This window comes from Nannospalax galili, unplaced genomic scaffold, assembly GCF_000622305.1.
Source record: "Nannospalax galili isolate Female #2095 unplaced genomic scaffold, S.galili_v1.0 scaffold540, whole genome shotgun sequence".
NCBI classification, from domain to species: domain Eukaryota; kingdom Metazoa; phylum Chordata; class Mammalia; order Rodentia; family Spalacidae; genus Nannospalax; species Nannospalax galili.
In genome coordinates this window covers 3,282,201-3,294,464 of record NW_008348613.1, presented here as the reverse complement: position 1 = coordinate 3,294,464, position 12,264 = coordinate 3,282,201, and the positions used below count along the sequence as shown (strand labels likewise).

The 12,264-nt window shown below is 36.4% G+C and overlaps 1 protein-coding gene across 1 annotated transcript in view; it reads left to right on the top strand.

The window, feature by feature from the left end:
- The window catches only part of Kcnh7 (potassium voltage-gated channel subfamily H member 7), a 570,771-nt gene extending 565,620 nt beyond the window's left edge, over positions 1-5,151 (top strand). Inside the window, exons 15-16 of the mRNA XM_008845762.1 lie at positions 2,269-2,461; positions 4,741-5,151. Of these exons, the coding sequence (XP_008843984.1) occupies positions 2,269-2,461; positions 4,741-5,007 (460 nt within the window). The 3' untranslated portion in view covers positions 5,008-5,151. The remainder of the gene's footprint in view (positions 1-2,268; positions 2,462-4,740) is intronic.
- The last annotated feature ends 7,113 nt before the right edge of the window (positions 5,152-12,264 follow it).

Sequence of the window (12,264 nt, the reverse complement as noted above, 5' to 3'; positions counted from 1 at the left end):
CAGACAGCTGTAAGTTGATTTGTAGAAATTTCCTGTCATAGTAAACTTAGTTCTTGGCTTAGTCTTATTTTTCTCAGGCAAATTTTTCTTAGAACAAACAACTAAGTCAGGTTGATAGAGCTAGTCTGTATTTTCTCTAAATGATATTGATACCAATGGTCTCTAGTCATACTTCGCAACAGCCATTTACCTGGACATGATTTCCTCATGTGTGTGAGTCCTGGTCACAGCAGCATGCTGCAAATATTGGGCATGTGGATTTGTCTACCATAGACATTATTCAAATAGAAACTATCATGAGGAGATTTTATTTCTCAGAGACTGCTACTGTTAAACAAAGGCTTTATAGAATTTTAAATCTTCATCATTTTGAATCTGATTTGTCAGTGACACTTTTATTCACACATCCACAGCAATGTTCTTATAGTCAATGGTGTGTCTTTGTAATGAAGTAAGGAATATCATGCAAACTATTCACCATTAAATGCTATCATTGACAGGATGAATTTGTACAGAGATAGTTACGAAAAAGTTTGAACTTAGAATTTATTTTAGGGCTCATAGGAGAGAGAATTCTGAATGAGTTTAATAAGGGAAGAATTTTTAATACAGATAAAATTTGAGCAGGACCTTAAACTATGAAACAAAAAATCAATTCATACAAATAGTTGTTCTGTTCATTGTAATTTGTGCCATGATTGCATAAGACATTTGGGTGACAAATAGATGTATCAACTAGTTAATGACTTGATTATTCTATTTTCAGTGTGTGGTGTGTGGTTGAGACATTTATAAGACATAATCTGATATATTTTATAAGTTATTGGTATGAAAGCCACTGAGACACTATCTGGTTTTATTGACCAACTATAGAAAATCTGCAAGAATATGGTATTATCATACAAAAAAGGAAAATTTGTAGCATTAACATTAAAAAGTAAAAAGATTCATGCGTGTTTGTGCACACCTATAACCCCAGCAGCTCTAGAGACTGGAGGAGGGGTAATCTCTCCACCAGATTAACCTCCTATGTAGTGAGACCCAATCTCAAGAGTAAAATTTGAAAAATCTTTTCCCATGTTTTCCAGGGGTTTGTTTCTTTAAAAATTAGAGGCTCATGTCCACAAATACAACATGTATTTGAGAAAAAAAGTAGTCTAAAATTTACTGCTTTTTCTTTTCATTCAAAGGCAAATTATAAGCACAAATAAAATTCAAATGTTTTTTCTCAAGAGGCATGTGCTTCAAATTTTGTTCCTATGCCCGTGAAATCCCTCATCAAAATGCTGTCAACACAGGAAGCAGAGAAGAATCAGACCAATTGTGTCTTGCCTTTTCTCTTGAATTTTAATTTGAAAAGAGAATGAAATTAGCAAATTGGCTGGTTGTGAGCTCTAGAGGCAGCAGTGCGTCCCAGTGACACTGGGTGAACTGTATGGGTCCCTGAAGAAAGTGATCTTTAAATTTGAAGGTCTGCTTCTTAAGTAACAAAGCTCTGGACTACAGACAGGAGAATTCATGTACAACAATGTTGAATGGTAGAACAAAAACATGAGTGATACACAGAACTTGCTAGAAGAGAGGCAAGGTAAAATAATGAAAACAGATTTGAGGGGCTGGAGAGATGGCTCAGCAGTTGAGAGCACTGGCTGCTCTTGCAGAGGACCCGGGTTCTACTTCCAGCACCAACATGGCGGGTAACAACCATCCTAACTCCAGTTCCAGGGGATCCGACGCCCTCTTCTGACCTCTGTGGACATGGCATGGCATGGGTGCACTTACATACATGTAAACAATACATAATAACAATAATAAATAAAATACTTTTTAAAACACCCAGATTTGAAACATACAAGACATCTGCCAGAGATGTTGCAATTGTAAAGAAATGTGCTGCCAAGCTCTCTCACTAAAGAGAAAAAATATATGTGTTCACAAAAAGAGCCTAATCAAAATCAAAGACAATTACTGATTAAAATAGATTCTAAATGTGTTTACATTTTAAAGTCGTTAAAGTTTAGTAAAAAATGAAGTCTGTGCCAGCCCTTTATTTTTCTGTTAATAAGTGCATAAGAAAGCAATGGTCTGTATCCAAATCATTAGTGATGCATAGAAAGTGTCAGTCAGGAAAGAATCTGTGCTCCCTCTCCTGTCCTTCCTGCTTAAAGCAGCACCATTACTCTGTTTGTTAGCAGTGCTGACATTTTCTCAGATGCTCTTGCAAGTCAGGATTATTTTAAGACTGTCTTTCCCTTTTCTGTCTCTAAGACTTGAATCCCAAATGACAACAGACATCCAGACCATATTACAGCTGCTACAAAAACAAGCCACAGTGGTCCCTCCAGCCTACAGCATGGTGACCGCAGGAACTGAGTATCAAAGACCCATCCTCCATCTGCTGAGAACCAGTCACCCCAGAGCATCCATTAAGACTGACCGGAGTTTCAGCCCCTCTTCACAAGTGAGTGTGGAGATTGTAAAGCCAAGAAGGTCTCTTTGAGTATATCGCAAAAGCCCTGAATAAGAATGACCTGTAGAAGACACAGATTTCCATCTCCATCTTGTTCTGCTCAGTCACAATTTCTGTAAATGGGCCCTACATTTGCATTACATTGATTTAAAGCTTCAAACAATGGACCTCAAAAATTTAAACAGTAGCATTTGTATGTGTTTGTGTTGAAAGAGCCGTGCGCTCATCACACAGGGACAAAACCAAGCATCGGGATGCAATAAGCAAGAGGAGTTTTTATTAAGAAATCACAGACGTCTGAGGGCGCACAGCCTTACCCTGCAAAGGTTAAGACTTGCGCGCCGGCTCATGTTGGGGAGGGTCTTTTATAGGGCAGAAGCAAATTTACAGAAGCAGATGCACAGTTATTGGTTAGTTCAAAAAGAGACATACGTGTATTCCTTGGAATTCAGGGTGACCGGGGCTCCATGGCCATTTCTTTCTTATCGGGTTTTACAAGGTTCACACTCCCCTTCACCTTCCTGCCTAGCCACAGATGTCCCTCTGATGTTCTTCTGTTATCTCCGGCCCTCCCGGCCGAATGGCGCCCTGCCTGGCAGCTTGAGAAATACTGCCTCATCTTGTGAAGCTGCCTTTTGTTTGGTTCTTTCATGTTTTATGGGTTTGGGGCTTCTCCGGGTTTCTCAGCAGCCAGGTGCCGGTTGGGTGATTACACTCTAACAACTTGGTTCCCTCCCACCTCCCTCCCATCCTTCTTTTACTAAGCCTAGGTACTAATGTCTAAGTTATACAAAGATGGTTTTTCTTTCTCTATAGCAGATCTTTCAGTGTGTGTGTGTACATTCTGTTAGTGTGCATGTAGAGGCCAGAGACTAAATATTGAGTATCCTTCCTATTGTTCTTCACCTTCTTTTTGAACAATTAATTGATTCTTTGAGGAGTCCATACAATGTAGTTTGATCATATTCAGATTCCCTCCCCAATATACCCTCCTGCCCACCCCTGACATGCCCTCTATTATTTTCTTTCCCAAAGGTCTGAGTTTAATTTGTGTTCCCCAGAGACTCCAAGGAATGAACCCACAGCTTAATTTCTGAGCTAGGGTCTCTCACAGAACCCAGAGCCCACTGGTAAGACTAGACTCGGGTCAGCAAGCCCCAGGGATCCTATTACAGGTGCAGGCACCAGGCTTTCTACATGGCTGCTGGGATCCACATTCAGGTACTCATGCTTGTGAAGCAAGCACTTTATTGAAAGAGCCAGCTCCCATCCCTTAACATTTTTTTTTTTTTTATGAAAAGCTTTTATTCAAGAATCAGCCTACATAAATGTAAATGCTAAAACATAGCACTTGATTTAAAAAAATACATCAGAGAAAAACCTGTACCTTGCTACAGTGACATGAAGCAGGGTGGACCTTGAAAAGGAAAGAGATGACAGTTGTCCAGATTGGACCTGAGGTTCCAGGGCAGTCATTTGCCCCACTTACTACCAGAAATAAATAAACTTTTTTCTCTTTTAAGATGATAAACATGGTATCTTGCCTTTAATAGTGCCCTTTGGAATTATTCTAGTATGTCTGGCACCCTGGGCTTTCATTCTGGGGAGTTAGTTTCAGTTGCTTAAACATCACAAGCAATTGAACCTAAGAATGATTTCAATAGGAATTTATAGAACAATATTGTAGGGGTTAATTTTCATTTTACTTTTTAAATTTTAGGTGTATGAGTGTTTTGCTTGCATGTATGTAAATGTGCCATGTGTGTGCAGTGCCTGTAGAGGCCAGAAGAGAGATTTGAATCCCCTGGAATTGGAGTTACAGACCATTGTTAGCCATCATGGGGTGTTAGAAAGTGAACTCTGGTCCTCTGCAAGAGCACCCATGGTTCTTATCTGTGAACCATCTCTCCAGCCCCAGGAATGGAGATTTTATTTCCTTTGTTTTAGCCCTTCCCTTCTTAGTTCTCACTCTTCATCAAGTGATCACGTTTCTTATCCTAGTCATATTTTGAATGAAAACTTGCTAGATATCTCCAAGTAATATTTTTAATTGATCTTTGGAATCTGACTTCAGAATGATATAAGTTCTTGAACTTATGATTATTCACACTAATAAACAGACCTCCAGTATTTTGATCATTTTAGGAAGGAAATGGTCAATATCATTAATCACATACAGAGAATGAGGGGAGAAACACATTTAGTTACATGTGTGTAATTTCAGTTGACAACTGATGTGAATTATAAGTGTTCTCTTTTTTTCCTCTCAGTGTCCTGAATTTCTAGACCTTGAAAAATCTAAACTCAAATCCAAAGAATCCCTCTCAAGTGGACCACATTTGAACACGGCCTCAGAAGACAACTTGACTTCACTTTTAAAACAAGACAGTGATGTCTCTTTAGAGCTTCACCTGCGACAAAGAAAAACTTACCTTCATCCAATTAGGCACCCATCTTTGCCAGATTCTTCCCTAAGCACTGTAGGAATCTTGGGTCTCCATAGGCATGTTTCTGATCCTGGGCTTCCAGGGAAGTAATCATTTTGTACTATTTACTCCACATACAATGTAAGTGCTTTTAATGGCTGTTTTCCCTTTTTGTATTTAAATCCTCTCTACTTGACTCAGGGGCTCACAAGGTACCATTATATGCAAAAGTACTGTATATTTTTCCTAAATTGAAGCTTGTAAGGTAAAGTTGAGCAGTTGGGATGTAAATATATGTAAGAGCTTTTGGTTCCAAATGCTAAAACTGCCAGCATCTCAAGGCACTTTATTTTTTATTTTTATTTTTTAAATCATGTGCATGTTAGGAAACTCCAATTTCTCTTGCATGGAGACTCCTATTTACTGCTTTTACTAAATCAGTGCTTCGTTATGAAAATGCTTTCCAAGCAAATAAGAAACCATGAAATGAAGGTGTTCGTGGACGCAACTCAGATGGTCTTAAAATTATGTCAGTTCAAAGGGGAAAAAGGAAGTTAGTCACTTTTGAGAACAGACGGTATTGCTGTGTTCATAGTTACTTACATTATTTTCCCCATAACAAAAAAGATACAAAGCTTGAGTTATAAATCAAACAGGAAAAGAGACATCCCAAATATATTAAAACATTACAAATTTGTAGTGGGTTGGACCCTGTACAAAAGGCAGAGCAACAAGTGTTTGTAAATGTGCTCTGCAGATCACATTGGTGAAAATCCATGTGGGGTTTCTGAAGTAACTCCAGGCACCAATAAGCCTTTCAACAAGAGCATATTATTTTGGAGAAATGACAGAACAAAGAGGTTCCCAGCTTCCAAAGGTGGAAAAATTGTGGGAAGGAATAATCTGCCCCATATTCTGTGAGCTGTAGTCTCTGAACTGGTGAGGAAGGAGAATTTTCATCCTGCTTTTAGGCAGGAAGTGGGAGGGGGAATAGAAAGACCTTTTATCTTTGAGAATTTCTGCTCTGCTTTTGGACAGATTAAGAAGGCACAATGCTCACTGTGCTTCTGTCTTCATCTGAACAATCATGAATACAGGACAACGTTAATGAAAATAAAAGGTCTTTCTATTAAAATTCTGCAACAGCTGCATTCACAAACTACCAAAGTATTTTACTGTGGTACATTCTCCTGAAGGCTTAAAATGAAATTTATTTTGTGTGTGGTGGGGGAGGATTCTTTCTCAATAGCTAGTACCCAAGTGAAAAAAGAAATGGACATGCATCCTTTCTTCATATTCCTGGGTCAGAATAATTCTGAATTTCTGATCAAAGTAGTAGGCACACACAGTTTTCAAGAATGTGCAATTTCAGTGGATTTACATTGACAAAACTGCCTTTCATTAAGTATTGGTTGTTTCCCTGCATTCTAATCCCAGCTCTGGAAAAACAATGTTCACTAACCCACCTAGAAAGGAAAGTACAGACCAGCAGTAACATTTCAATTGTTTATTATTTGAACTCTTAAGCTAACTGAAGATTAAGTGAAAATCTTTTATGTATGAATTGGCTGATTGTATACCTACTCCAAGTAGCAAAACATTTAGTAGGAGGATATATATTTAATATCTTTGAAAGCTATTTTTTGTGGGAGAGAGATAGCTTATGGCATAAAATCAATATAGAAAAAATATTAAAAGTTAATTTAAAATTCTAATTGGTCAAATTCTAGTTAAATTTTATTTACACCTCAACTGTAATTTGAAATTACCAAAGATTGATCCATTGTATTTTTTCTTCTGAACAAACCTTTGAAACCTGTTGAAAGCATCTTAGGTTTTTACGACTTCTGCTCACACATAGCTTTAAAGAAATATTTTATTTGTACATTATTAAGTGGCTCATTTTCCTTGACATTTGACACTAATTTATCAATCAGTTTCAAATTCAAGCAATTTATTAAATTTGCATAAAACTATTACATTATTTAAAAGACCTGAAATTGCTCCCTATATATTTTTAAACAGTCACAGAATTTGCTAACTTGATCTGTGTGGGAGGAAATCTTTACACAGAAGCTTGTTCTTATTCCTACTTGATTTAAGAAAAAACATAAGCGATTGAGTACTTATGGCAAAAGACCGGTCAATGCAACAAAATATAATAATCAAAATGGGCTTTCCAAACCATTATGGTGTAGTGCAAATAGAATCTTAGAAAAAAAGACCACTTTCAATTTTTCATTCAACAAACATTTGAACGAGGTATCAGAGAAAAGAGAGTCATATAAATGGCAAATGATTCAGGGGGCTGCAACAAATTTCCTGAAGACTGTTTTGTCTAAGCTCTGCACACATTCGAAGAAATTCACTGGAGAATGCTTGTTTATAAGGAGAGTATTTTGCAGGTGAGGAATTAAGATCTGGTTGTTTAATTAGTGACTGTTTCAGCTGCAACATTTGGTATGGCATGCATAAAATTCAGCCATCTACAACCTCTCTTTATACTTCTTTACAAAAAGTGGACTCACAAGAACGGGAAGCTGAGGAGTGGTGTATAAGCATCCAGCTGGTTTAATTCTAGCATAGCATAAACCTTTTCATTTCTTAATTCCTGGATACAATAATTGATATTTAAATCTTAAGAATCAGAAGTTGTGTAGCATTATAAAGGGACCCTTTTCCTTCAAAATAGTTTTTAAAAATGGAGGCAGTATAAAGATATACTTAAGCATAAATGCCAAAATGAATAGATTGTTTAACTAACTTACAGAAGATCAAAGCAATTATCAAAATTCACTACAATGTACAAAATTCATCGCCTTGTTCCAGTCAAAGATCTGCTTAAAAATAGCATCACTCTTCCCATCAGCTATAGTAAAAGCAATCTGACACCTTCACCTTGTGGTCCTGCCCAAGGCCAGGTCTAACTTTAGCTGCATCCAGTCAAAACAGCAGTGTAGTGATTGCTTTCCTTCAAGGTAATTAGAAGCATTAACAACACGTTTTGCTTTCCACCTAATAGTATCTGATCCCCTGGCGTAAATAAAATGCTATCATAAAGTTTATTTGGATTAGATGTCTTCCTGCTGCTGTTAATTGCCAGACAGAGAACTGACACTCAGACTCATCATTTTATCCCAGAGGGGAGTCCCACACTTTAATTAGTTGATGAGAAAACCAGGAATAAAAACACCGAAGCAATGTTTTTAATTTAATAGTCACTAATTCAACAAACATGGGAAAGCAGGGGGCCAATTTTGGACAGTATAATTTTTAAACTCTATTATAATGTATTGGTCATCAGAGCTAAGGTTTTCTGCTTTCTAGTTGGGAGATATGTCAGGATATAGTGATACTGGAGATCAGGCTTAGTATGTGTATATTGGAAATGCTTACAAGGCCTTTTGGATTTGAATGTTCCAAAAGGTTCCAAAACACCTAGAAAAAAAATATTCTTAACCAAATGTCATTTTAAAATCCCATTATACACACTACCAGCTAAATACAAAATTTATCACCTCATCAGTGTATATAAAAGAGTAATTATTAATAAATGACATTTTTTCAATTTTTTATAGTTAGAAAAATGTAATTCAGTAAAATTGCAAGTCTGACTATACTCTCTAATATAGGGGTCTCTACATTGTTTATTCATGGATTTTAAAAGATATGTCAATATATAGGTCAAAATTAGATGAACCCCTAAACTATAATCGTGGCATCTGTGACCACCATTAGGAAACATATTTTGAAAATAATTTGGTACATCTTCAGTTTTAAAGCTCTGTATAATTCTTTGGACTTCCTCTGGGAACTTTGATGTAATTTAAAATTTTACAAATGTGAGTAACCACATCTGTGAGCATTTTAACTGTATTTCATTTTTCATTTTCATATGCAGTATTTGAGAACATAAGAAAAGTCCACACTGTGCTCCTTATACTTAATTAGGAGGAAAATTGGAGAATCAGTAATCGTGTACTTAGCTCTTCCAGCAATCTCCTCAAATGATCTAGGATTAGAACAGCCTTGAAATGGCATGGTACCTGTGCTGGACAGCTTTAGTTGTCAACTTGACACACCTGGGTAGAGGGAACCTCAATTGGAGAACTGCCTGTGGCCATGACTGTGGGGTATTTTCTTGATTTTTGGGTGATGTGGGTGAGCTTGGCCCACTGTGGGCAGTGCCACCCCTGGGCAGGTAGTCCTGTATTGTATAAGAAAGCAGGCTGAGCAGGGGCCAGGGGAGCAAGCCAGTAGGCAGCATTCCTCCATGGCCTGTGCTTCAGCTCCTAACTCCTAACTCCAGGTTCCTGCCCCGCGTTCCTTCCTTGGGCTCCCTGATGAACTGTGACCCTGGAGACATGAACCAATAAATCCTTTCCTCCCCAAGTTGGTACTGGTCAGGGTATTTTGTCACAGCAATGGAGAAGCAAGCTAGAACAGCACCCTTCTCCCAAATGTTAAAGAAATATAATAGAAATGTTGAGAATTCCTTATTTATCTCTTAAGTTCCCAGTGATTTTAATGAAAGGCACATTACCTTTTTACAGATGAAATTTTGATGAGAAAATATATTACACCAGAAGGCTTGCCAGTTAATGAATAAGGTATTTTTAAAAAGGTGTGTGGACTCGTGAAAATGCCAGTCATCTGATATGAAGAAGCTCATCCCTACCCAGTACATAGCACTCTGGAATGCTTTAAACAAAAGCGAAACAACTACCAAAACACATACTACTTTGTAGTCATTATGCACACAATGTAGCATGGACTCATGATGCTTTTGAAATACCCTGTGCAGAAATATTTATTTTTCAGCAAATATTTTCTTCAAAGATTGGTATGTAGTATTGACAGTGTAAACTATTTGCACAACTAGTTTTGCAATAACATTTACAAATAACTGTATATAAGAAAAATGTAAATTTCATGTAAAAATGGTTGCAAAATTTTGGTAGCTGAAAGAAGTGTAAAAGTTGTATTGAAAATATAGTATATATACATCATTTAAGAATGAAACAATTTCTGATCTATTTATACATGAAAAATTCAAGAATTTGTAAAAGAAATTATTTTGGGGGAAAAGAAAGTCAATCTTATTAGCTAACTAGTACACTTTTACTAGAAAAGCCAACTATTTCCAACATTTTATTAGGTACCATACTAGGTATAAGCATGGTGGTGCTGATCAATTTCACAAAGTTCACATCATTGTACAGTGCTACAGTTTTACTGAGTCCCATTAGACCACTAGCAAGCTCGGCTGCCTGGTGACAAAATCAAATCTCAATTTAAAGAAACTCAAAAACATTTGCTTATTACCCCTCAAGACCACAGTATTAAATATTAACTGAAATGCTTATTGTTCACTTACAATTTCTGAAGGATAAACTGGCTTTAACGTACATGCTTTTAAACCAACAGTGAGTATATGCAGATATTATTTTCTCCTAAGTATCATGCATCTTAATTACTCCCCTAGTTGCTTCTCTATTATTTAAGAAACTCCACACTATCTTCAAAGAAACTTTGAAACAAAATCTCTTGGCTATGGCATGGCATGTGTTAAGCTAAGAGCTGTGTAGCCTGTTTAGTGGCATAGATTCTTCACACCTCCTTTTTAAGAATTAAAAAGCCAAGAAAACATTTCCCTATGTGATAAATATAAAACCAAACTTAATACAGATAGCAGAAAATATGATATCAGTCTCTGTAAATGAAGCCAATCATAAAATGAAAATCTACGTAGAGGCCACATACCTTAAATTTTTTCCATAACATAATAATCACTTCTCCTGAGGCATATTAGAGGGCTCTGCATTCAGACAGTTATGGAAAATTAAATAAACATTAAAAAGTTCAATAAATCCTAAGGTCATTTTCAAATGGCCTGTTATTTTCAAAATAATAAATAATGAGTCTTAATTAGTATATTTCTAGAACAGTCATACCAGCACTGTTCAGGTTATCCTTTGAAATTTCAGGAATCATACTCAAAATAAGCCAACTAAATAAATAATTCAGTTAATTAAATAAAAATGATTAGATGCATGTATCTATACTTTGAAGGGGGTGGGGGTGCGTGTCTTAGATGGTGTGGCCATGTTGGAGGAAGCATGTCACTGGGGGTGGGCTTAGAGAGTTCTTTTTTTTGGTCTTTTTGAGACAGGGTCTCCCTGTAGCACCAGCTGTCCTGGAACTCATTATGTAGACCAGGGTGGCCTTGAACTCACAGAGATCCGCTTGCCTCTGCCTCCCAAGTGCTGGGATTAAAGGCATGCCTCATCACATCCGATCATATTTATATTTTTACACTTAAGAGAAAGGTTGAATCCCAACCCACAATGTATCAAAATTAGGAACCGATCATGTCTCTGGATATAGCTATTAAATGATGCTCTAGGCCATTTCTTCTTAGACCTCATAAGCTTTTCAAATTGCTACCACTTCTTGATGTTAAGGACGAGGCACACGTGAAAACATGACTAACATGTGGGCAAGGACCCTAATCATTCTCTTGCTGTGGCACTGTGAAGTGATATAGAAGCACTATGTAAATGTCTGCTTATAATCCATTCAGACAGACAGGAGCAAGCCTATGTTTTGAATACACTTACAATAATACACTGAGCTGCATACTACCAAGCTTCTTAGATAAAAGGATGTTAAAAACATATGGCTCTTTTCTTTGTATGCCTGAAAAAAAAAATGTTTAAAAATGAGTAGAAAGAAACATGGCTAGATAGGATTAAAAGCATAGATTTCCTAGCATTCAAATTATAAACAGGGAGCCAGTCAGAAATGTTTGCTAAGTTTTCCAGTGTTTTGCTAAAAAGAAGTTTTGGTTTTAGTAGTTTATATCACATTTTTAAAATATTTGAAGATACGTGATGTTTTGATTTTATTTTAAATGACAAATGATCAGAACAATATTCATTTAAAAATAGTGCCTGCATTCATCACCACACAGAAGTTCTAATTTGTATCTTTATCATCTAATAGTATGGGTATACTCTCCAGACTTGTTTTAGATATTTTAACTTTAGGCATTCATTTGGAAGAGCTTAATTCTCTACAATAAATGATTACATTAAAACTAACATTTAACACAAATTCCAAAGTAATAACACACCCAAGGTTGCATTTTGCATTTTAAAAAGAATGTGTTAACCAGAAAGAAGTCTTTGATCCTGAACAATTTAATTTACAGAATTTTACAAACATATTCCTATCAAATTTACAGAAAACTATTTAAGAAGAAATAAGAAAAAAATCATTTTGAGTGTGTTGAGGATAAAGGAAATAGAAAAGCACATTTCTCACAAATAGTGTTTATTTTGTTTGTCTAGTTAGCAATCCCATAAG